At 42.7% G+C, this 26,960-nt stretch overlaps 3 protein-coding genes across 3 annotated transcripts in view; all 3 read right to left on the bottom strand.

Annotated features, from left to right (window-relative positions):
• The window catches only part of LOC139571036 (voltage-gated delayed rectifier potassium channel KCNH1-like), an 80,816-nt gene extending 57,947 nt beyond the window's left edge, over positions 1-22,869 (bottom strand). Inside the window, exons 1-7 of the mRNA XM_071393517.1 lie at positions 22,797-22,869; positions 19,042-19,165; positions 13,690-13,796; positions 13,133-13,261; positions 12,726-12,844; positions 11,817-11,984; positions 10,597-10,821 (exon numbers count right to left, since the gene is read on the bottom strand). Coding sequence (XP_071249618.1) covers positions 10,597-10,821; positions 11,817-11,984; positions 12,726-12,844; positions 13,133-13,261; positions 13,690-13,796; positions 19,042-19,165; positions 22,797-22,869 — 945 coding nt within the window. The remainder of the gene's footprint in view (positions 1-10,596; positions 10,822-11,816; positions 11,985-12,725; positions 12,845-13,132; positions 13,262-13,689; positions 13,797-19,041; positions 19,166-22,796) is intronic.
• A 673-nt stretch (positions 22,870-23,542) lies between these two features.
• Positions 23,543-24,200, bottom strand: LOC139569830 (large ribosomal subunit protein mL63-like). The gene is made up of 2 exons (XM_071391170.1): positions 24,180-24,200; positions 23,543-23,752 (listed from the first exon to the last, which is right to left on the bottom strand). Exons 1-2 carry the CDS (start codon positions 24,198-24,200, stop codon positions 23,543-23,545), a joined length of 231 nt encoding a protein of 76 aa, XP_071247271.1.
• A 478-nt stretch (positions 24,201-24,678) lies between these two features.
• On the bottom strand, positions 24,679-25,145 carry LOC139571040 (large ribosomal subunit protein mL63-like). Its single transcript, XM_071393521.1, has one exon. The coding sequence runs from the start codon at positions 25,143-25,145 to the stop codon at positions 24,834-24,836; it is 312 nt and encodes a 103-aa protein (XP_071249622.1). The 3' UTR covers positions 24,679-24,833.
• Positions 25,146-26,960: the final 1,815 nt, after the last annotated feature.

Below are 26,960 nucleotides of genomic sequence, written 5' to 3'. Positions count from 1 at the left end.
TACTACATGTAGAAAAAGCCTACATGGCCACTTTATTATTTGTACTGACAGTTTAGACCTGAAACAGACACTTCCATTCGTCGCACACTACCTCAGACTGTTAGCTAGCGTTAGCAAATGTTCACGGCTAACACAAAACAAAGGAAATGTGTTAGCTAACGTTTGCTACTATTTACCTTACTGAACGCATATCAGGATAACTACAAGTAGAATAAGCTGTCCCCACTTCAGAGGAAACATAACTTAGTAACACTATACTTATTGCCTGCAGGTAGGTATAATGCAGAGTCCTTTATCATGTTATAATAACTCGTATGGCTTAATGAAAACTTCACATATATTTTATCAAGCCTATACAGATGCTTCACAAATCCTTTACCAAGCCTATGAAGATTCTTCACAAATTGTTCATAAGCAAATGTACAACCAAAAGTACAAACATTGCTTGATGATCAACTTCAAATAAATGACATGAATTCCCAGTCATACAGAAACTAAAATGTTGTTTTCACTGTCCATAGCAGCTGGCTGGACAGAACCTAGTCAGGCTAACAGAAAATGTCCTGGTGTCTGTCAGCTGTCAGCATTAACCAGGTGCTGAGAAGCTGAAAGACTAGAGGCTGACAAAGTGCTGTACCTGCAGATACAACAGACTTGGTGCCCGATCACAGCTTTCTTAGGATCAGCTTGTTAAGTACCACTGCAGCACTTTACACCACTGACACAGCCACGGCCTTCATCAACTAAATACTCACTAAATGGATGCGTTTGAGCGACACATCAGGACACTAAACTCTCCAGTTTGATTTGCCTAAATGACAGCTAACAGCAGCAACAAGCTCTAGCCCTATAGGGCCTATAGCACATATGTCAGAGTCAAGGCCCGCGGGCCACATCCGGCCCGCGAGAAGGTTTTTTACGGCCCCTGGGATGATCTTGATTTATTATTAGAACCGGCCCGCAGACCGCAGCAAGCCGGCAGCCCGCAGATCTTTTACACGCACCAATACTACATTTCCCACAATGCAACGGTGACGCACCGAGCAGTAGGCTGCTTCATTTCAATATTTATTGGCACAGCAGTCGTCAGCATCACAGTAAAATTAACTTTCAGATACCCATCAAAAATGGCAAAACGGAAGGTGGACACTGAGAACCGGGGGTTTCAAACAAGGTGGGAGTCGGAGTATATGTTCACGGAGGTAGCTGGAAAACCTGTGTGTCTTCTGTGTGGAGAAAGTGTGGCGGTACTGAAAGAGTATAATCTGAGACGACATTATGAAACGAAACACGCGGACAAAAACAAGAATATGGACATGGAACAAAGGCTACAAAAGGCAGAGGAATTAAAACGAGGCCTCAAATCTCGACAGGCTCTGTTCAAAAAAGCCAAATCACAAGGCCAGGCTGCTGTCAAGGCCAGTTTTATTTTGGCAGAAGAGATCGCTAAATCAGCCCGGCCATTTACGGAGGGGGATTTCATCAAAAACTGCATGATTAAAGTTTGTGACGAAGTTTGCCCAGAAAAAAGGCAACTCTTTTTAAATGTGAGTCTGAGCAGAAACACCATTGCCGAGAGAGTAGACCAGTTGTCCATCAATCTAAAAGAGCAGCTTGTGAAAAAGGGAAAAGATTTCATTGCATATTCCTTGGCTGTGGATGAGAGCACCGACATTTCTGACATTGCCCAGTTGTCAATTTTCATCCGCGGAGTGGACTCCAGCCTAAGCGTGACAGAGGAGTTTTTGGCTTTACGTCCTATGCATGGCACAACTACGGGGCATGATTTGTATGAAGAGGTGTCAAGATGTGTAAATGAGATGGAGCTGCCTTGGGAAAAACTCGTGGGTTTGACAACCGACGGAGCACCTGCGATGTGTGGACACAGGAGCGGACTGGTGGCGAAGATACGGGAAAAGATGCAAGAGGAAAACGCGACAGGTGAGCTGACAGCTTATCATTGTATCATACACCAGGAAGCGTTGTGCGGTAAAGCCTTGAAAATGGAGCATGTAATGAGCATCATCACGCGCACAGTTAACTTTATCAGAGCCAAAGGTTTGAATCACCGCCAGTTCAAGGCATTTCTGACGGAGTTAGAAACGGAGCATGGTGATTTGCCTTATCACACAGAGGTGCGATGGCTAAGCCAGGGAAAGGTGCTTCAAAGATGTTTCGAGCTTCGTGAGGAGATTTGTCTGTTCTTGGACAGCAAAGGGAAAGACACAACACAACTCCGAGACGAAATGTTTCTGTGTGAAATGGCTTTTCTGTGTGACATTACGAGTCATCTGAATGCAATGAACTTGCAGCTGCAGGGTCGGGATCATGTCATCTCTGATATGTACAGTACAGTGAAGGCATTTAAAACCAAACTGACTCTGTGGGAGACGCAGATGCGGAAAGAAAATTTGAGCCACTTTCCCAGCTGCCAGACCATGAAAGAGAAGCTCTCTACCAGTGCGTTCCCGAGCGCACAGTTGGCTGATAAAATAGGTATGCTTGCCGCTGACTTTCGACGCCGATTTGCTGACTTTGAAGCACAAAAAAGCAGGTTGGAACTGCTCGGTAACCCATTTGCTGTTGACGTGGAAAGCTCACCACCAAACCTCCAAATGGAGTTGATTGACCTCCAATGCAATGATGCACTGAGGGCAAAATATGCGGCAGTGGGTGCTGCGGAGTTCGCCCGTTTCCTCCCCGACACAATGCCCCAGCTGCGCATCCAGGCTGCTCAAACGTTGTCTATGTTTGGCAGCACATACCTGTGTGAACAACTGTTTTCTTTGATGAACCTGAACAAAACATCACACAGAAGTCGACTTACTGCTGAACACCTCCACTCAATTCTGAGGATTTCCTCAGCTCAGAGCCTTACCCCGAACATTGATGAACTTGTGGAAAAGATGGGACACCACCAAGTATCACCCTCAACCTCAAACAAGTGAACATTACTGTGCAATCACATATTTAGAGTTTTTACTCAGTTCAAGTTTAAAAGTTAAAGTTTAATATTTGTTTTCACTGCATGTTACTTCTCCTTAAACAAAGTGTTGTTTTTGATTAATAGATTTTTGCACTTTATTTTATTGTATTTCAATCCAATTATATTTTAAAAATATTTCAGTTGAGTGGATGATAGAAAATTGCTATTATTGTTTTTTTCTTTGAAGTAAATTTAGCCCACTTTTGCTAAAATAGAAAATATAGGCTACTGATGGTGCCTTGAATACCGGTTTCTTTCATTTAATGTTCATGTTATGGGGATTTTTATATAAAGGAAATTTGTCTTTTGTGTCTGTTGAAAATTAAAGATTACTGACAGAGCCATAAGAAAATATTGCTTTATTTATCTGATCATATTGGAATATATTTGTTAGGTTTTCAGTAGGTTCAATTAGGTTCACTAGACTATATGCGTCATTTAAAATTTTTTCAATGAACATTCGAACAGTCCGGCCCTCGGCTTGTAGCTAAATTTTTTATTTGGCCCTCCGTCCATTTGACTTTGACACCCCTGGCCTATAGTGTTCATGTGCATGCACGTGTGTGTGAAGGGTGTGCATATTGTGCAGTGCATGCTAATAATGAAGGTGACCTGAGTAATCAATAGGCCTAGAATTGTAACGTTATCCATCTCTAAATCCGTTTAATGACCCTTGACCCCTCCATGGTACACTGACCCAGAGATGCACTAAACGTTATAATTCACCAAATAAAATTGTGCTTAAATAGCATGTAAGTGCCTTTACCCTCTATTACAACCCGTGCTTTCACATATCCTAATCCTTTAGGGCCGTATTCACTAAGGGTCTCAGAATAAGAATATTTAATAGACTTCAAAGTCTGATGTGTTTCATTCGATGTTACTATCCATTAGAGATAAGCTACATAAAAAAGAGAAGTAATTTACCCAATAAATTACAGGGAGTTTACATATAGAGTGTGCAACTCTATTTTAATAGCTTATAGTTTATTCGCCGTTAGTCAGCACTTCTACATAAAATAATTTTCTCTGTGTGTGCGCCAGCTCATGTCTTTTATTCAACTATCCATTTTTTTATTTTTTTATTTAACCTTTATTTAACTAGGCAAGTCAGTTAAGAACAAATTCTTCTTTACAATGACGGCCTACCAAAAGCCAAAAGTCCTCCTGCAGGGACGGGATTAAAAATACAAATAAATTAGATAAAAATATAGGACAAAACACACATCACGACAAGAGAGACAACAAAACACTACATAAAGAGAGACCTAAGACAACATAGCATGGCAGCAGCACATGACAACACAGCATGGTAGCAACACAACATGACAACAACATGATAGCAACAACAACATGGTAGCAACACAACATGGCAGCATCACAACATGGTAGCAGCACAAAACAGGGTACAAACATTGTTGGGCACAGACAACAGCACAAAGGGCAAGAAGGTATATACAACAATACATCACGCAAAGCAGCGACAACTGTCAGTAGGAGTTTCCATGATTGAGTCTTCAAATGAAGAGATTGAGATAAAACTGTCCAGTTTGAGTGTTTGTTGCAGCTCGTTCCTGTCTCTAGCTGCAGCGACCTGAAAAGAAGAGCGACCCAGGGATGTGTGTGCTTTGGGGATCTTTAACAGAATGTGACTGACAGAATGGGTGTTGTATGTGGAGGATGAGGGCTGCAGTATATAACTCAGATAGGGGGGAGTGAGGCCTAAGAGAGTTTTATAAATAAGCAACAACCAGTGGGTCTTGCGACGGGTATACAGATATGACCAGTTTACAGAGGAGTATAGAGTGCAGTGATGTGTCTTATAAGGAGCATTGGTGGCAAATCTAATGGCCGAATGGTAAAGAACATCTAGGTGCTCGAGAGCACCCTTACCTGCCAATCTCCATAATCTAGCATGGGTAGGATGGTCAACTGAATCAGGGTTAGTTTGTCAGCTGGGGTGAAAGAGGAGCGATTACGATAGAGGAAACCAAGTCTAGATTTAACTTTAGCCTGCAGCTTTGATATGTGCTGAGAGAAGGACAGTGTACCGTCTAGCCATACTCCCAAGTACTTGTATGAGGTGACTACCTCAAGTTCTAAACCCTCAGAGGTAGTAATCACACCTGTGGGGAGAGGGGCATTCTTCTTACCAAACCACATTACCTTTGTTTTGGAGGTATTCGGAACAAGGTTAAGGGCAGAGAAAGCTTGTTGGACACTAAGAGAGCTTTGTTGTAGAGCATTTAACACAAAATCCGGGGAGGGGCCAGTTGAGTATAAGACTGTATCATCTGCATATAAATGGATGAGAGAGCTTCATACTGCCTGAGCTATGTTGTTGATGTAAATTGAGAAGAGCGTGGGGCCTAGGATCGAGCCTTGGGGTACTCCCTTGGTGACAGGCAGTGGCTGAGACAGCAGATGTTCTGACTTTATACACTGCACTCTTTGAGAGAGGTAGTTAGCAAACCAGGCCAAAGACCCCTCAGAGACACCAATACTCCTTAGCCGGCCCACAAGAATGGAATGGTCTACTGTAGCAAAAGCTTTGGCCAAGTCAATAAAAATAGCAGCACAACATTGCTTAGAATCAAGGGCAATGCTGATATCATTGAGAACCTTTAAGGTTGCAGTGACATATCCATAACCTGAGCGGAAACCAGATTGCATACAAGAGAGAATACTATAGACATCAAGAAAGCCAGTCAGTTGATTATTGATACGTTTTTCCAACACTTTTGATAAACAGGGCAAAATAGAAATAGTCCTATAACAGTTAGGATCAGCTTAATGTTCCCCCTTAAATAAAGGACTAACTGTGGCTCCCTTCCAAGCAATGGGACCCTCCCCAGAGAGGAGAGACAGGTTAAAAAGGTCAGAGGTGGACTTGGTGATTATAGGGACAGCAACCTTAAAGAAGAAAGGGTCTAAACTATCTGACCCAGATGTTTTTTGGGGGTCAAGTTTACAGAGCTCCTTTAGCACCTTGGACTCAGTGACTCATTAGAGAGACATGGCACTGTTTCAACCATAATTGTCTGTGGGATTGATTGACTCTCTGTGAGAAACTTCCGAGGTGCCTATTTGGCTTGATTTGGGGAAAGGTAAATGGGAGTGTATTGATTATAGAGAAATCTATAGCATCTTAAATTATAGCATCTTAAATTACTTAGGGGTGAGGGTGCAGCTTCCTGTTCGGTGGGCGCTCCATTTGACCAATATTTGACCAACTACGTAAGATTAGACAGCACACACATACAGACATATCCGAGATTTAGTCTTTGTTTATGTGTAGGCCTATGTACATATTCATCTGCATAGCCAAACAGACAATCACACATTAGTTAGCCAATGGCCATACATCTTCTTCCTGTCTAATGCTTATGGTTTCACTGGCTAATGTTTACACAGAGCTCATTGAGCCAGTCTTGTAATGCCTGCCTAGCTGTGTTATGCTAATATCTAATTTAATCCAGTCCTATACCTGGACAGCTGTACTGCTAATGCTAATCACTACACTGAAGCTCATTTAATCCAGTAGCTGCACGCCTGGCTAGCTGCACTGCTAACACTGCAGCTACACTTCGAAGGCTACGTTAATTCTAGTTCTATTGCTGCAGATGATTTACATCATGACAGAAGAAATCCCGAATCCCCTGATACAAAATTACAGCAGATGTCAAACCAGCCATACAAAAGCTAATTTTAGAAGAGGGGAAAACGATTGAAACGGGAGGAAAAAGAGAAAGATAATTTATTGTTTTGTTTAGTCTCCTGCTTTCACCTTGCCCGTTAGGAAACGAGCAATCCATTTCACTGCACTTCAGTGAGACGTCAGTCTCCAAACCATATGCTGTACTGACTGCTAGGGGTAGCCTTCACATGTAAAACACATGAAAGCATTAGAAGCTGTGACTGACTGACTCTTCCAGTGGATTAGCATTGGACTGCAGACTCCTAGCCTGAAAATCCAGACTGAATTAACCTCTGTTTCACTCCACCATTGAAATGTGATTCAGTCTGGATTTTGAGGCAAGCAGACTATTTTCTCCCAGCTCCATTTAATGAGAACTTCTTCACAAGGTAGCACTGGAGGTTCTGGCGGGGGCAATGGGACTAATTACCCTGCTGTTCTCTAACACTTCCACTGAAAAGAAAAATGAAAGTCAGCCAGCTCACTAAGAGAGGAGAAGAGAGTGACAGACCGACAGAGACAGAGCGCGCTGGGCGAAAGACAGTGAGGTTACCCACACCACACTTGAGCACCCAGAGAGAGCTGTGTGAAGGCTTCTCTCTGCAGGCAGCTAGGTCAAAACACATTCAACAGGAAGTCTGGAAACTCAAATCCAAGACTTTCTTCAAAGGCCACAGACAGAGCCATGGAGAAGAGATGGCATAGAAAGCTATAGAAAGTTAACGTCTGCGGGCAGCCAGGTCAAACCTCAACACAACGGCAGCAAGTCATGAATCTCTCGTGGACAGATGCAAGTAACATAACTGGTATCGTAGCGTCTGTCAACAGACTGTGTGGGATTTGACGACTAATGAGGAATTTTGTTACTTCCCTGCTTTCGCTTCTCGTTCTAGTATCTTTTCTAACACGTCTCCCCCCAGAAATGAATCGAGCATCTGGCATAATTATGCAAGACTTTAGTTCTGGCTGTATGAGATTATGAACTCATAAATATCTGGAACTCACACCCAATACACTCTGGGACTTAAAAGATATCTTAATCATCTTCAAGTATGTATCTACAAGGTTGGTGTCAATTCTACTTCAATTCATATAAAAAATTAAAGTCCAATTCCCATTTTCCTCATTGAAAAGCAATTTCAGTTTATTTAATGAATTGACTGAATTGAAATGGAACCCCACTCTGTTTATCTGTGCCTTTGAGACATGTTTACCTGAGACTTACAGATCTGAAACAGGTCTTTCAAAATCTACACAATACAGTATATACAAAAGTATGTGGACACCCCTTCAAATTAGTGGATTCGGCTCTTCAGCCACAGCCGTTGCTGACAGGTGTATAAAATCGAGCACACAGCCATGCAATCTCCATAGACAAATATTGTCAGTAGAAGGGCCTTACTGAAGAGCTCAGTGAATTTCAATGTGGCACCGTCATAGGATGCCACCTTTCCAACAAGTCAGTTCGTCCAAAAAATTATTCTGCCCTGCTAGGCCTGCCCCAGTCTAGTTCAATACATTTTTTATTTAACCTTTATTTAACTAGGCAAGTCAGTTAAGAACAAATTATTATTTACATTGACGGCCTACCAGGGAACAGTGGGTTAATTGCCTTGGTCAGGGGCAGAACAACAGATCTTTACCTTGTCAGCTCGGGGATTCGATCCAGCAACCTTTTGGTTACTGGCCCAACGCTCTAAACACTAGGCTACCTGCCTTCCCAGAACAGTTACAGCAGCAAAAAGGGGGACCAACTCCATATTAATGTCTATGATTTTGGAATGAGATGTTCGATGAGCAGGTGTCCACGTACTTTTGGTAATGTAGTGTATTTATACCTCATCACCATGGGGTTGTGTGACTACTGACACACTACTGAATTCTCTGGTAAGGAGACTGACCCCTTTGGGTAAGCAAGGCACTTCACATACTGAAAATGACAGCAACGCTATATTTCCTATTGCTGCAGCAGTCTGAGTCATACAGTAATATGTGCCTGAGCCTCAACGCTTTAACACTCATGGATAAACGGGTTTAATTCCATAATTTAATAAATGTGTGTGGAAGGTAGGAGGGACGGCACTAATATGCTGCTCTTTGGAGAATATTTTCTTTCCGTTCAAAGAGAATCTTCCTGTTCCTTGAATTCCCTTACTATCTCTTGGTGAGCAGCTTCTGGTCGTAAACGAGGAGAAGAGGGACTCAGAGAACCGCAAAACCCAAAGAGGCCTTTAGCTACTGTGAGAAAACACAGCCACACTCACACGCACACACTGAAAACAAAGTCACTCACACTGAAGACGGAGTCACAAATCAAAACCAACAACCACCATAATAACTCTATACGGCTGCCATAAGACAAATGAACGCTGACAGGTTTGTGACCCTTCAAATGCAGCCTGATGTCCAGTAACATACGCTGGTTAACAGGCTGAACTCGTCTATAGACACACACACAGCCTGATGTCCAGTAACATACGCTGGTTAACAGGCTGAACTCGTCTATAGACACACACACAGCCTGATGTCCAGTAACATACGCTGGTTAACAGGCTGAACTCGTCTATAGACACACACACAGCCTGATGTCCAGTAATATAAGCTAATATAACAGGCTGAACTCGTCTATAGACACACACACAGCCTGATGTCCAGTAACATACGCTGGTTAACAGGCTGAACTCGTCTATAGACACACACACAGCCTGATGTCCAGTAACATACGCTGGTTAACAGGCTGAACTCGTCTATAGACACACACACAGCCTGATGTCCAGTAATATAAGCTAATATAACAGGCTGAACTCGTCTATAGACACACACACAGCCTGATGTCCAGTAACATACGCTGGTTAACAGGCTGAACTCGTCTATAGACACACACACAGCCTGATGTCCAGTAACATACGCTGGTTAACAGGCTGAACTCGTCTATAGACACACACACAGCCTGATGTCCAGTAATATAAGCTAATATAACAGGCTGAGCTCATTGGTTCTGTGGGAGAGACTAAGAAAAGGCTGTGTTGGGTGTTTCTGGAGGGCGGGTAAGGACATTAGCTGCTGTCATTAGCCAAACGTAAATTATATAGTCAGACAGAAAAGCTCAATGGCTGCGAATCAATATAGCTCACTGGGTTTAGACATCTAGAGACTACTAATGTAGAACATGGGGCTGGTAGTGGTAGTACCAGGGTTGTGGGTTAGATCATGGGGCTGGTAGTGGCAACACCAGGGTTGTGGGTTAGATCATGGGGCTGGTAGTGGTAACACCAGGGTTGTGGGTTAGATCATGGGGCTGGTAGTGCCAACACCAGGGTTGTGGGTTAGATCATGGGGCTGGTAGTGGCAACACCAGGGTTGTGGGTTAGATCATAGGGCTGATAGTGGCAACACCAGGGTTGTGGGTTAGATCATGGGGCTGGTAGTGGTAACACCAGGGTTGTGGGTTAGATCATGGGGCTGGTAGTGGTAACACCAGGGTTGTGGGTTAGATCATGGGGCTGGTAGTGGTAACACCAGGGTTGTGGGTTAGATCATGGGGCTGGTAGTGGTAACACCAGGGTTGTGGGTTAGATCATGGGGCTGGTAGTGGCAACACCAGGGTTGTGGGTTAGATCCCCACTGGGGCCACACTGAATGTTTAGTATGTGTCGATGTTCACGCATCCTCCGGAACAGGAGAAATTCTACACAGAACCCGAGACCGTACTGCTTTAAGTTGCACATTTCTACATATCAAAAACTCAAATTAACTCAACTATTAAAGCTGTAAAAGCTAAATTACTACCAATATATTGTCAGACCCGATTGACTTCGTCCACATTCTCGAAGGCGCTAACGAGGTCATAGGCCAGGCAGGAGAGCAGGTTGATGACGAACACCCACCACACACGCACACACACAGTACTGACCTCGTCCACATTCTCGAAGGCGTTGATGACGTCGTAAGGCAGGCAGGAGAGCAGGTCGATGACGAACCAGGTCTTCAGGTAGTTCATCCTGATGAGCTTGGGGTCAGAGATGACCTCTCCGGCCGGGCCCACGAAGGTAGTGTGGAAGTTGAGTACGATGTCCACCAGGAAGATTACGTCTACGATGCTGTCCACCACCAGCCACGTCACGTTGTTCTGCTTGGTCTGATAGTACAGAGGTAGAGTAGAGAATCTTTGTTATAGTAGAGGAGAGAATCTGTGTAGAGCAGTATAGTAGAGAATCTGTGTTATTCCCGAATGGCAATTTGCTTTAGAGTAGAGAATCTATATTACCTCCCCAAGATTATTAGCGTACATTTATTTTTATGCATCCTTGAGGACAGGAGAGGATCTTTATTATTGTAAATTAGAGAATCTTTGTTAGACCATAGAGATATAGGTCCCACTTTAAACAAAGTACAACTTATAAAGGCTTTATAAAGCATACATAAAGCCTTCATAATCACTACATAAATGCTTCACAAATCATCTATAAGAGTATGTCATACTTGAAAAACTGTGTATAAAAGGGTGACATAACCATTCCCACTGAAGGGTGAATAATCTACAGTTAATCCCTCTACAGTTCCCGCTCAGCCCAGTCAAAACTGTTCGCTGCTCTGGCACCCCAATGGTGGAACAAACTCCCTCACGACGCCAGGTCAGCGGAGTCAATCACCACCTTCCGGAGACACCTGAAACCCCACCTCTTTAAGGAATACCTAGGATAGGATAAAGTAATCCTTCTAACCCCCCCCCCCCCTTAAAAGAGTTAGATGCACTATTGTAAAGTGGTTGTTCCACTGGATATCATAAGGTGAATGCACCAATTTGTAAGTCGCTCTGGATAAGAGCGTCTGCTAAATGACTTAAATGTAAATGTAAAAAATAATCAAATGTGACATAACACACCTTGTATGTTTATACACCCTGACATAAGCTTATAGATGATTTGTGAAGCCTTTATGTAGTGCTTATGAATCATTTATGTATGCTAAATAAAGCCTTTACAAGTTGTACTTCGTTTAAAGTGGGACCGAGATATATAATACAAAATAGAGTGGTTGATGTCACACACCTGCAAAGCTCTAGACAGAATATGCTGATAATGGCAGCCATCTTGGTCAGGGATAAAGTATATGTCATTATATGGTTCAGACCTTGAAGGAGACGTTGTAAGGAACCATAATGGCCGTGTAGAAGGTGAGGATGAGGATGACCCAGTCCCAAGTGGTCTTGAAGGCGCAGTAGTGGAGGATGATGTGGGGCGGCGTCTTGGGCGTCTCCTGCTTGTACTGGGGGAGGATGTCTGAGCCCAGCTGGAGGACCTGCAGATTGTATATCTTTGATGAGTTTGATGGAATAAAATCAAAGAAGGGTTTGGGGTAAACCAAGAGGTTACAGTTCACTGAAAGGTACACACAGTGAAATGACATTGCCACCAGCAGTACTGCAGATATTGAGATGAGCGAAGATGCAAGGCACACAGTATCTGCGCCTGTGCACAGGTTCACTTCATGCTGTTACAGCGTGGTAGCCAAGGGCCCAAAACAGAGGAGAAGTTGAGCCTTGTGCTTCAACGCTTTTAGTTGTTGCGGAAATTGGCCCACTATGCTGTTTACTTTCTGCATCTATGTTATATCGCTGAGTCTACCTTTAAAGGTTGCTTAGATATTGTTACATCCATATATGGTGTGCGTGTGTGCATCTGTGTGTTTGTACATGGGTGTGTGTGTTATCATTTCGTGCATCTCTATAATCACAAAAAAGGACAGAGACAAATGGATTCACAGCACTGGCGCACATGCCTCCACCATAACCAAATGGAATGACAATGGTGTGTGTCATTCCCCACACACACACACACACACACACACACACACACACACACACACACACACACACACACACACACACACACACACACACACACACACACACACACACACACACACACACACACACACACACACACACACACACACACACACACACACACACACACACACACGCCCTAGCTTTATCAGTGTAGTTATAAACACGTACAATAGACATAAATATTAGCGTACCTCAGCTAGGCGGGAGTGCTTGTGAACGTTCTCTCCCTTGTGTACAGTAGGCTGTAGCTGCTGTAACACCCCTCTACTGCTGGTCAGAGCACGAGTTAGCCGGGCAAACTTGCCCCAACCTGAGAGCACGAGGGATTAGTAGTCTGTGTGAAAATAATGTACTAATACGAATGTACTAAAGGTAGACCAAGATTGAATTTATTAACTAACCAGAGTGTTATTATTAATAATGACGTGTTTAGATTAAAAGCAGCACCCTGATGAGGGCTTTAGACGAAACACATCACGTTATTATAATACTTTATTGTAAAAAGTAGTTAGGACTTGCACATCGTCTCATCTGTAGGGGACTATCCAAGTAAATGTGACCACATCCTTTGTTGCCACTTACAAACTCTGTCACTCACCTTTTGAAGTTTCATCTTCTATTGGTTGTTTAAAGGCTGTGATGTCACTGAAGGTGCACAGAAACAGCACCACTTTTTCCTGTTCGTTTCGTATAGGGGCTATCTTGACAAAGAACCATACCGGCGTTCCTGAGAAACGAGAGAACATACATTATTATAGCTTTATCTATAATAGTCTTTGATACAAATGGTCAAATGGGGAATACAGCTTTCAACAGAAACGTATTTATTAAAAAAGCACATGGTTAAAACTGGGCTCAAAGACCCAGCTCCCTGCTGGCGGGACGGGGAGTTATGACTGGGCCCGTATTCATAAAGCATGTCAGAGTAGGAGTGCTAATCTTGGATCAGGTCTCCACTGATTCATTATGACCTACAAGGCAACACTGATCCTAGATCAGAAATCCTACTATGAGACGCTTTATAGCTATGGCCCATGATCTACAGGGTTAGTACTGTTCCAATTGGCGATGGAACAGCATTGTACATATTCATAAAAAATGGCAGAATACATTAGCGTGACAAAAGGCTGTTTTTTATGTTAACTTGGTACTTACTGTTTTTTTTATACATTAGTATTTCAAATGAGTTCATCTCGTAGTTTTCAAACGTTAGCCGTACTTTCTCGCTAGTATCCTTGTCTGTGAGCTCCCCGTACATGAAGCTAGAAACACAAACGGAAAACAACAGTATTCATTTTTAATGTCACCCAGAAGCACTCAAAAACAAGAGCGTAGACATGTTAGAGTGCTGCAACGAAGTAAAATTAGTCTCTTGAAATACCTTATTGAGGACAGCAGTGTGTGTGTGAAGTGTTTATCAATGTTTTTTATGATTTTAGATCACTGCATTGTTTGCGCAATCTTCTTTATCTGTTTCACTTACAGTACCAGTCAAAAGTTTGGACATACCTACTGTCACGCCCTGACCTTAGAGATCCTTTTTATGTCTCTATTTTGGTTGGTCAGGGAGTGAGTTGGGGTGGGCATTCTATGTTTTTGTTCTATGTTGTCTATTTCTATGTGTTTGGCCGGGTGTGGTTCTCAATCAGAGGCAGCTGTCTATCGTTGTCTCTGATTGAGAACCATACTTAGGTAGCCTTTCCCCACCTGTGTTTTGTGGGTAGTTGTTTTCTGTTTTGTGTGAGTGCCTGACAGAACTGTTGCGTTTTGTTCCACTTTTGTTCTTTGTTTCAGTGTTCAGGCTATATTAAAACATCATGAACACGTACCACGCTGCGCTTTGGTCTACTCCTTCTTCCTCAGACGAACATCGTTACAGAACTACCCACCACCAAAGGACCAAGCAGCGTGGTAGGAAGGAGCAGCATTTGTTGGAGAGTTGGACATGGGAGGAAATCCTGGACGGCAAGGGACCCTGGGCACAGACGGGAGAGTATCGCCGTCCTAAAGAGGAGCTGGAGGCAGCTAAGGCGGAGCGGCGACGCTACGAGGAGTTGGCTCGAGGAGGTGTGCACGAGAGGCAACCCCAGAATGTTTTTTGACCATGTTTTTTCACCGTGTTATGCGATATTAAAACATCATGAACACGTACCACGCTGCACTTTGGTCTACTCCTTCTTCCTCAGACGAACATCGTTACACCTACTCATTCAAGGGTTTTTCTTTATTTTTACTATTTTGTAGAATAATAGTGAAGACATTAAAACTATGAAATAACACATAGGTAATCATGTAGTAACCAAAAAAGTGTTAAACGAATAAAAAAATATTTTAGATTCTTCAAAGTAGCCACTCTTTGCTTTGATGACAACTTTGCACACTCATGGCATTCTCTCAACCAGCTTCATGAGGAATGCTTTCCCAACAATCTTGAAGGAGTTCCCACATATGCTGAGCACTCGTTGGCTGCTTTTACTTCACTCTGCGGTCCAACTCATCCCAAACCATCTCAATTGGGTTGAGGTCAGGTGACTGTGGAGGCCAGGTCATCTGATGCAGTACTCCATCACTCTCCTTGGTCAAATAGCCCTTACACAGCCTGGAGGTGTGTTATGGGTCATTGTCCTGTTGAAAAACAAATGATAGTCTCACTAAGCGCAAACCAGATGGGATGGTGTATCGCTGCAGAATGGTGTGGTAGCCATGCTGGTTAAGTGTGCCTTGAATTCAAAATAAATCACAGACATTGTCACCAGCAAAGCACCCCCACACCATCACATTTCCTCCTCCATGCTTCACGGTGGGAATCACACATGCGGAGATCATCCGTTCACCTACTCTGTGTCTCACAAAGACACGGCGGCTGGAACCAAAAATCTCAAATTTGGACTCATCAGACCAAAGGACAGATTTTCACCGGTCTAATGTCCATTGCTCGTGTTTCTTGGCCCAAGCAAGTCTCTTCTCCTTATTGGTGTCCTTTAGTAGTGCTTTCTTGCAGTAATTCGACCATGAAGGCCTGATTCACGCAGTCTCCTCTGAACAGTTGATGTTGACATGTGTCCATTACTTGAACTCTGTGAAACATTTATTTGAGCTGTAATCTGAGGTGCAGTTCATCTTTAATGAACTTATCCTCTGCAGCAGAGGTAACTCTGGGTCTTCCTTTCCTGTGGCGGTCCTCATGAGAGCCAGTTTCATCATAGTGCTTGATGGTTTTTGGGACTGCACTTGAAGAAACTTTCAAATGTTCCAGATTGACTGACATTCATATATTAAAGTAATGATGGACTGTCGTTTCTCTTTTCTTATTTGAGCTGTTCTTGCCATAATATGGAATTGGTATTTTACCATATAGGGCTATCTTCTGTATACCACCCCTACCTTGTCACAACACAACTGATTGGTTCAAACGCATTAAGAAGGAAAGAAATCCACAAATTAACAAGGTACACCTGTTAATTGAAATGCATTCCAGGTGACTACCTCATGAAGCTGGTTGAGAGAATGCCAAGAGTGTGTATACTTCATAGTGTTGACGTCTTCACTATCATTCAACAATGTAGAAAATAATACAAATAAAGAAAAACCCTGGAATGAGTAGGTGTGTCCAAACATTTGACTGGTACGGTACATGTTTCAAGCAGACCACCAAAGTCCCTGTGCCCAAGAACACCAAGGTAACCTGCCTAAATGACTACTGACCCGTAGCACTCACGTCTGTAGCCATGAAGTGCTTTGGAAGGCTGGTCATGGCTCACATCAACACCATCATTCCAGAAACCCTAGACCCACTCCAATTTGCATACTGCCCCAACAGATCCACAGATGACACAATCTCTATTGCACTCAACACTGCAATTTCCCACCTGGACAAAAGGAACACCTATGTGAGAATGCTGTTCATTGACTACAGCTCAGCATTCAACACCATAGTGCCCTCAAAGCTCATCACTAAGCTAAAGACCCTGGAACTAAACAACTCCCTCTGCAACTGGATCCTGGACTTCCTGACGGGCCGCCCCCAGGTGGAAAGGGTAGGCAACAACACATCTGCCACGATGATCCTCAACACAGGGGTGAGTGCTTAGTCTCCTCCTGTACTCACTGTTCACCCATGACTGCGTGGCCAAGCACGACTCCAACACCATCATTAAGTTTGCAGACGACACAACCGTGTTCGGCCTGATCACCGACAACGATGAGACAGCCTATAGGGAGGTAGTCAGAGACCTGGCAGTGTGGTGCCAGGATAACAACCTCTCCCTCAGTGTGATCAAGACAAAGGAGATGATCGTGGACTGCAGGAAAAGGAGGGCCGAGCACGCCCCCCCAACAGGTCTGTAGAGGAGCAGGTTGAGCGCTTCAAGTTCCTTGTTGTCCACATCACCAACAAACTATCATGGTCCAAACACACCAAGACAGTCGTGAAGAGGGCACGACAACACCTATTCCCCCTCAGGAGTGTACGGCCCAGTTCATCAGTAGGGCCAAGCTTTATGCCATCAATGACCTCTATACCAGGCGGTGTCAGAGGAAGGCCCTAAAAATTGCCAAAGACTCCAGCCACCCTAGTCATAGACTGTTCTCTCTGCTACCGCACGGCAAGCGGTACCGGAGCGCCAAGTCAAGGTCCAAAAGGCTTCTGAACAGCTTCTACCCTAAAGCCATTTACGCTGCTGCTACTCACTGTTTATTGTCTATGTACAGTCATTTTACCCATACATACATGTACATATTACCTCAATTACCTTGACTAGCATGTTTTTATTTCATTTTATTGAACCTTTATTTAACTTGACTAACCTGTACCCCGGCACATTGACTCGGTACCGGTACCTCCTGTATATGACCTCGTTATTGTTATTTTATTGTTGCTCTTTTATTTTATTTTATTTCGTAAATATTTTTCTTAAAACTGCATTGTTGGTTAAGGGCTTGTTAATAAGCATTTCATGGTAAGGTCTACACGTGTTGTATTAGGCGAATGTGACAAATACAATTTGATTTGATTTTGTTGGCACAAAGATCAATTTTAATTATCTGATAGTCAAAATATCCATCTTCAAGATACAGTAAACATGTAGCACACACACACCCTCTGGTTTAACACACTCTGGTCTCACACCCTCTGGTTTAACACACTCTGGTTTAACACCCTCTGGTTTAACACACTCTGGTTTAACACCCTCTGGTTTAACACACTCTGGTTTAACACACTCTGGTTTAACACACTCTGGTTTAACACACTCTGGTTTAACACACTCTGGTTTAACACCCTCTGGTTTAACACACTCTGGTTTAACACACTCTGGTTTAACACACTCTGGTTTAACACACTCTGGTTTAACACCCTCTGGTTTAACACACTCTGGTCTCACACCACTGATTGCAGCCATTGCAGCCATTTCAAAAATAGCTCTGTGGAGTTGTTAGCTTTGAACAACAGGGTCATTCTAATGAGACTGTATTTTGGGGCCTGCTCGCAAGGATCAAGGTGCAACGGCTCCCAAAGACTGTTGGCCTCATCTGACATCACTCCTGACAGAAACATATCTCAACACACCATGCGCCTGCAGACTGGGTTGTCTTCATTAGGGCACACAGTAGCATAACGTTTATGCAACAGAAAATGAACGAAAGCGTTTCTTATTGGACAATAGCTGCTATGATGCGACATCTCCTTAAGAATGTTGGCTTCATTCTGACAGGAACATGTCGACACATCACGCGCCAGCATGGACAGATTTAGCTATAGGGCCGACCCAAACCACACTGTGCTGACTCAGATGATTTATTTTTTACGTTGTCCTTTCCAACGCAGTTACCGCAACTACTTACAAACTCTGTAACCAGGCCATCCCAGTGCACCTTGGTTTGGTCCAGCTTGAGTCAATAGTGTGAAAAGTGTATTGGTGGAAAGTTATCAGTTGTTTTTGTATGCAAGATGTGCTTAATGTTCTCAGAACTTTAGTTTGAACTTAAAGAAGGGAGTATGGTACCTTAAATGTGAAAAGGAAAACAATAACTACCTCCCAGCGATGATCAAATGTGTAAAAAGAGCTCGAAAACACACACAATTTTTCGCACAACAACAACTAATCCAGCTGAGCATGCAGAGCTCGCCAACATTGAACAAAGTCACTTTTGGAGAGTCTGAAGAGTGATTTCAATCTGTTTGATTCTTAATAGGGGTTTATTTCTTCTTGTTTGCTGGCTAGGATAAACACAGCGGAATTAGCTGTAAAGTATGGCCTTTGGTTTGGCAGGGAAAGGTGATTCTTTTGTTTTTCTCAATTTTTCTTTTCAATGTCATTTTATAATGTTGGTGGGCTGAAAAAAGGAATCTGGTGATTTCATCTACAGTATCGGAAAATAAGTATGTTAATAGGAAGTATGGAGTAAAATGAGCTGAAGAAGACGACCAAGAACCACAACAATACCTCAGTGTTCATTGTTGCTGTTCAATAAATTAGATAAAAAGAGATGGAAGGCAGTGTACTGTACCTGCATGTGCTGCTCTTCTGCATGACTTCCGCCCTGTGGTACCCCGACAGCTTGCAGAAGCCATCGTTGCTGTAGACGATGGGCCAGTCCACGATCTGAGCATTCCCAAGGACAAAATTGGTATCTGTCAAAGATGAGGGGGAACAGAGAAGGAGGTAAGGCTCACTCATTGGTGATTGGTCACAGTTATCTACAACACATTACGCGGGGTGGGGAGAACAGTGGAGCAGGATTGGGATAAATTGCATTTCAGCACACTCATGATTAGCAACTGAACTCAAATTCAAATAAACAACTTCGAAAGAAAATCCAAATACATTAATTAAATAAAAAACTGAAGTAAAATGGTGTTGACACCAACCCAGGGTCGACATCGACAGGCGACAGCACAGTCATATCGCACGATGGAAGCCACTGCAGTACAGTGTGAAAACAGAGCAGCAGAATAATCCTTCACATATGGGTACTGTACTCAGTCTCAGACCATCCTTACCATTAATGCTGAGTAAGTAAGCACTGCATGTGGGGAGGGTTAGTGTCAGTTAGGCTTGAAGGGGTATACATAAGTCATAATGCCTACGTAAGCTGGACATAATGCCTACGTAAGCATTGCATGACACCTCTGGCTTTATTTTGACAGCACAAAAATGTGAAGCTTGTGTTAAAAGAGATGTGTCACTCCCAACACTGGCGACAATAGCATTTATTTCAAAACCACTCATTGTACCTATGAGAAAGTAGAGATAATCCACGCAGGGTTTAAATCAAACAGTGTTGATTTGGTTTGAAATAGATAGCTATCATGCTGAGTATTTAAAGTGATACCATTTTTAGCACTGTCAAAATCCCACTTCACATGTTCTTTGTATACATGTACAATTGATGATTTCTCACAGTGAACATTACTTTAACCCTCTATAAGAAACTAAACGTAGACATTAAAGGTTGACAAATACTACCAGCTGATTATAAAATATAATTATTTGTTGTTTCCTTCCCTTATGTAATGTAATACCCCTTCAGATATAGGACTACAGCTATTAGTTCGTATACAGAACGGCATAGAAACATCTGTCTGTCACCAGCCACAGACTCACTGAAGCTTACTACAGTGCGCTGCTATGCTGACGATAGTGTTTCTATGCAGCTACATAGCACATGTATTATATCACATTTGTATGAATTATTGCTTTTGGGAAGGGAGGAAAAGCAAGCTCTGTCAAAATACAACAATACATGTCTCAATGTGATGAGGATCAAATTGGTTTTTGATCCGTTCACAAATGATTGACATAGAAGTCAGGCAGCTACGGCGCGAGGAAAGCACCTATAGGTTCAACCATAGTCTATTAAATGACTAATGAGTCAACTTAAATGCACAGGAATGGCTACACTCCACAGTTTAATTGCTGTGTTCCACCAATTGTTTATGGAAGAGAAGATACAGTGGCAATTCCAAGGATATTTATGACAAAGGATCATAGAAAACTCCCAAATCTTAGGGACAAAATCATGATTCAACCTATTGCTGACTTCAGCACACAAAGAAAGAAAAACATCAAAGTCCAAGCTACACATTCACACCACTGTGCAGTAGTTACATCCCTGTCTCTATAGGAGTTGGGTGTAATAACTATGAATACACTGCATTTTTAGGTCATTCAGCAGATCCTCTGATCCAAAGCGACTTATTGGTGCAATTAGGGTTAAGCACCTTGCTCATAGGCCAAGACAGATTTTTCACCTAGTCGGCTCGGGGTATGGAGCCAGCGACCTTTTGGTTACAGGCTCAATGCTCTTAACCGCTAGGCTACCTGACGCCTCACTGCACTGCCAATGATCTCTGTTCACAGGAAACTCTTAGCTTCACTCCAATCCTCTGAAGTAACACACACACAGGCGTGTGCACAGGCACACTATCTCTCTCTCTCACACACACTTAGAATCCAGGGAAAGTGGGAATAGGGGAAGAATATTGTAGCTGTTTATGTGGTGCCTCAAGAGTTACACTGACGTAAATATTTCATACCATAAAAGATTTAAAAGACATGCTACATGCTTCAGTTCTGTCTCCTGGTCTCTAACTCTCTGGAAGCTTCTGGCCTGTTGGCTATGAGATTAGGGGACTGACTGTCTCTCTCACACACAGAAAATAGATATATTTATTTTTTCTAAATTGGTTCCTCCCACTATTGAACAGTGGTTGGTTCCAGCTCCCACTATTGCACACACAATATGTTGTTCACATTGTTGTTAGAAGAAAAGCATGATTGAATCTGCAAGTACATAAAGTCAACCTGGCATTATGAAAGACATGCTTGCTACAGCAGCAGTAGAGTACTAAATAATAAAGTATGTTCCATCTGTGGTGTCAAAATGTCACTCGTCATCAACATGGAATGGGAACAAAACACAAACTACATGTGCTACCCAACAATAGAAAATACAAACTACACACACTATCCTACCAAACTACATTCACCAAGCTAAATGAAGACAACCAGTAACATTACTGACACAAACACAGTACTATGAAGTAGAACGTTCCATGCCAACATTTGTTATTTTACAATGGCTTTCAAAACAGTAGGATGCCATCACTGATGGGTAGCTAAGCATCATTCATCTATGTCCCAACGAAGAACAAGTGTCCTAGGAATTAAATTACCAGTAACAAAAAGTTACTACCCAGCTAACACAGAACATTTTCCTAAACTTTAGCTGGGTAGTGTCTGTGAACCCAAATGAATAGAAGTTAATGATGTTAATGAAAAGAGAACAGGTGGGGGCGGGTATAGGCATCTACCCCCAGGCCAGGATTTTAGACTTAAATTAATTTACTTTGTAAATTAACAGCAATTGGTACAGAACAACAAACACAGTACAAAAGGTTAATAGAGAGTGAGATTAGGGGAAAAAACATGAGCAGCACTCCAAAACATGGTTTGTTTATACCTGTCTGTCTATGTGATAATGTCCATACTGAAAAGTTAAAAAGAAAAATTGTTAAAGTGACAGTGACAAATGTATTTCATACAAACTGTTATGTTTTATTTGAGTGATTTTTTAATACTATTTCACAACCAACATTTCACCTGGACATATTGCCTTACACACGTTCTTTGAGCTTTTGAACTAAAAGGAGTTTTGTGTAACTTTGCAAAATCACAATGAACGACAGGCCAAACTTTAAAGTGCAATGTAGTAATACATTATTCTAATTTATTAAGTATATGAAATAAAATGTATTCGAGGTATTTTATCTTTACTTCATTATGGGGCGACTAGCGAGAAACACCCGAGGCTACCTTTAAACTGCATAATTTCCCAAATTGTGTGTCACTTCTGATTCCATGCGCACATGAGATAAAATAGGATGCGACTTTCTGTGAATGGGATGTGCCCAAGCCTGACTGTAAACAAGAGAGATGTGCCAGACAAATAGCCTAGTGGTAACCTATCCATGTCGTTCAATTAATAAGTTCAGACTACCATACAAACTTTATTAAACATTGACGATTGGAAATTGGCTACAACTGATTCGAAGGAGATGGAAATGGTTTTATTCTGAAGTCAAGACGATGTTAATGGAGAAAGATCTCTCAGTTTCTCGACCCTCGCCATTATACGTTTTAACATGCCAAAGGGTAGGCTTCATCGATGATTTAACACCCCAACATGTTTTTTGGTGGGCTACTCCATACTCAAGTGAATTATCATAGGCATAGCGCATCTCATGTGAGCAAGATCCTTACCGTTAGATCGTCTGACAATATTTTCTAAAAAAGTGTTTTGAGGGGCTACAAGTCCTCTCCTTCCTCCAGCCATCCTCGCTCGTCATTCAGTCGTCCGTGTGTGGGAGCGATCGGTGGGGCTGGATACTATCCGCAAAACGATAACTCCAGATGGCTGTCTTCATGGTCCCTTTTATCTGTACTGAGAAAGTGAGCTTTAGGTAAAGGGATCGTCTAGCTGCTACTGCTACAAAGACTTCTCGCAGTCGATGGCTGCGCACCCCGTTGAGCAAGCGTGTGCGAAGTCGAATGAAGCGCTTACAGCTCGTCGCGACTCGCATCTGGGGAACTCTCCTCCGCGCTTGCTAGAGCGCGCCTGACTGGTGGTACCCCAAAACTGGTGGTTACTCATTCAAACTTCTAGCGCCATCTGCCGGTGATATACGGTATAGCTTTGCGGTGGGACAACTCGTTAATGAGACGCTTCAGACATGTGTTTGAGAGGCAGAGGTCCAGGCCTACATCTGGGGGTCCCAGAGGGGTTAAGAGTCTATGAGACTCACTAATGTATGCACAATACCGTTTGACATATATTATAAAGCAAATCACTGGTTGATTTTAAATATGAGCTTGCTTTATAAAGATATAATTACCAACACTCCATAGTTCATACACATTACATACATTAAGACACACAGGAGTCAAATGGCAGTTAACATGCATGCCCCCTCTCCATCTCCCCACACAAAGTCAATGCTTCCTCCTCATTAACTTGACCATGTCTTGGTCGTGTTGAGGTGACTTAGATGATCTGCAACATACTTATGTTCTGGAAACTTTTGAAACTTGGTCTCCTTAATTTTGAGCCAGTTCTGTGCTCGGCGCTCAGCGGCGTGTCCTCTCTCCTGCTCTGTGGTCATGTACGGCCGGGAGATCCAGTACTCGTTCTCCGCCTCGCGCTCAAAACAATGTAGTTGCTAATGTGCTATGTGAGGCTTATTTGATTATATATACACGTTTCGTAATGGTTAGGTAGTTATGAATGCACTGATATAAGTGGGCACACGTGGCATTTGGCCCAATTTTTTTTCTTCATGACTTTATATCGGAGTTGTTAGAGATAGAAAACTCATCATGGATATAACCTGGTTTAAAAGGGACAGTGAGGGCTTCCACCCTTTTAAAATTAGTCAACAGGTGGGGATTCCTATGAGTTGGTAGCGATCAGACAATGAAGAAGAAAATGTACTACTTTAAAAACGAAGATAGCCTCAATGGTGCTGCCCATACTGTCACAGACGCTATAATGGTACAGATACAAAGAAGAGTCCTCTATCTTTATGGCCCGCTGTTCACACGCTTATCTGCCCTCTTATTGGCTAGAATGATCACACCTAATCTCACCTCCTCTCGCCTGCCTTCCATATTTGAAGACCTGTATTTCCATTGTTTGCCAGAAGACACTGACCCTACCATTATGCTTGTTTACACTGACCTGCACTGGGGTCGGACCGCAATCATCGTTACATTAAGACACCGTGGAGGTGGCGCGAGATATGGGTCAGAAGACGTACCTCAATGCAGGGATGGGATATGGCCACTGTACTCAACTTTACCTTTAACCACATTGCCCCATAGAGAAGATTGAAATACTGCTAGTTTTCACAGAAAACTGCCACAGCAGCCATTATGGAACGGCACATCGCGTTGAACAACAAAGGAGCTGATTGGCTGACACTGCCATTTCAGAATGGCTGTAGTCGTTAATGAGACGCTTCAGACATGTGTTTGAGAGGCAGAGGTCCAGGCCTACATCTGGGGGTCCCAGAGGGGTTAAGAGTCTATGAGACTCACTAATGTATGCACAATACCGTTTGACATATATTATAAAGCAAATCACTGGTTGTTTTTAAATATGAGCTTGCTTTATAAAGATATAATTACCAACACTCCATAGTTCATACACATTACATACATTAAGACACACAGGAGTCAAATGGCAGTTAACATGCATGCCCCCTCTCCATCTCCCCACACAAAGTCAATGCTTCCTCCTCATTAACTTGACCATGTCTTGGTCGTGTTGAGGTGACTTAGATGATCTGCAACATACTTATGTTCTGGAAACTTTTGAAACTTGGTCTCCTTAATTTTGAGCCAGTTCTGTGCTCGGCGCTCAGCGGCGTGTCCTCTCTCCTGCTCTGTGGTCATGTACGGCCGGGAGATCCAGTACTCGTTCTCCGCCTCGCGCTCCAGGTGCACCAGCATGTTGCGTTTCATCTGCCAGGTGATGGCACGCGGCCGGCGGTACTTCCCGATCCACTGCTTGCCAGAGATGCCTTTCCTCAGCAGGGCCATGGTAAGGAACATGGTGAAGGATGTGGGTTCTTCTCAGCAAGTCCTGGATTTATAGGTTTCAACATGACAGGAAGAAAATCCATTAGGATATTGGCTCCATCGAACAGGAGAGGAACATTGGTGTTATCAGAGAGGAAGAGGCAAAGCAAGAGGTTTTACTGCACCCAAAAAAATCTGTCCACAAAAAAAAGCCCACGAAGTGAAGAATTTTTGTTCGGAGGATAATGAGTGTCAAATTTGGTCAACAAAACAATGTAGTTGCTAATGTGCTATGTGAGGCTTATTTGATTATATATACACGTTTCGTAATGGTTAGGTAGTTATGAATGCACTGATATAAGTGGACACACGTGGCATTTGGCCCAATTTTTTTTCTTCATGACTTTATATCGGAGTTGTTAGAGATAGAAAACTCATCATGGATATAACCTGGTTTAAAAGGGACAGTGAGGGCTTCCACCCTTTTAAAATTAGTCAACAGGTGGGGATTCCTATGAGTTGGTAGCGATCAGACAATGAAGAAGAAAATGTACTACTTTAAAAACGAAGATAGCCTCAATGGTGCTGCCCATACTGTCACAGACGCTATAATGGTACAGATACAAAGAAGAGTCCTCTATCTTTATGGCCCGCTGTTCACACGCTTATCTGCCCTCTTATTGGCTAGAATGATCACACCTAATCTCACCTCCTCTCGCCTGCCTTCCATATTTGAAGACCTGTATTTCCATTGTTTGCCAGAAGACACTGACCCTACCATTATGCTTGTTTACACTGACCTGCACTGGGGTCGGACCGCAATCATCGTTACATTAAGACACCGTGGAGGTGGCGCGAGATATGGGTCAGAAGACGTACCTCAATGCAGGGATGGGATATGGCCACTGTACTCAACTTTACCTTTAACCACATTGCCCCATAGAGAAGATTGAAATACTGCTAGTTTTCACAGAAAACTGCCACAGCAGCCATTATGGAACGGCACATCGCGTTGAACAACAAAGGAGCTGATTGGCTGACACTGCCATTTCAGAATGGCTGTAGGCCTACTGCTACCTAGCATAATTACGAAAAGGGTATTTTTCTGGAAAAAGTAGCAGTACTTCAATTGTCTCAATGAAGTGGATAAAGGTACAATTTGGAGTAGTTCGAGTGGCATATCTCATCCCTGCATTGAGGTACAATTTCCAACCCATATCTCGTGCCGGCTCCACCTGTCTTAATGTAACCATGATTGTGTTCGGAACACAGTGCAGCTCAGCATAAACATGCTTAACGTCATGTATCTTCTGCCAATTCCATTGTCCAATCAACTATTTTGTCAATATAATAGACCATCTTTGGTGTTAGTGGTAAAACATAACAATGGAGGTCATTTCATCATTGCATTAAACAAAAATCCCTCCTGGAGGTATATATATATATTTTTTTATGTAATGAAGAAGTTACTCTAACATTATTATTGAGAGATATGGGTATATTCATGGGATTCAAAGACTATGAAATATAGCTAGCTAGCTAGCTATATAACTCATAAAAATACAAAATGTCAAAAGACATTTCATCTAACGTTAGAGGATCACGCACAGAAGTTGTCCCTCAAAAGGAGCATGAACGAAAATTCTGGAAAACACCACATTTCATGGACATATTGTCTATTCCATTTTCAGACTAATCCAAGTCATCAGGGCGGGAATATAACACGAGCAACACCAATAATGTAGGCCTATTAAATCATTGAAACTACAAACGTGTGTAACGTTAACTACCTATGTTTATCAAAGCGGGCATGGTGGATGCATGTTAGTACTAGCCAGAGCCACTGCT

This window comes from Salvelinus alpinus, chromosome 3, assembly GCF_045679555.1.
Source record: "Salvelinus alpinus chromosome 3, SLU_Salpinus.1, whole genome shotgun sequence".
Classification (NCBI taxonomy): domain Eukaryota; kingdom Metazoa; phylum Chordata; class Actinopteri; order Salmoniformes; family Salmonidae; genus Salvelinus; species Salvelinus alpinus.
Note: the sequence above shows the minus strand (reverse complement) of the source record. Positions and strands in the feature narration are given on the sequence as shown.

Excerpts from the sequence above, each read along its gene's own strand:
- LOC139569830 (XM_071391170.1), bottom strand. The coding sequence starts at position 24,200 with ATGGAAGGCAGGCGAGAGGAG. Across the intron at positions 23,753-24,179 it reads TGGAAGGCAGGCGAGAGGAG|CAACTACATTGTTTTGAGCG; the intron begins GTGAGATTAGGT and ends ATAGCACATTAG.
- LOC139571040 (XM_071393521.1), bottom strand. The coding sequence starts at position 25,145 with ATGTTCCTTACCATGGCCCTGCTGAGGAAAGGCATCTCTGGCAAGCAG.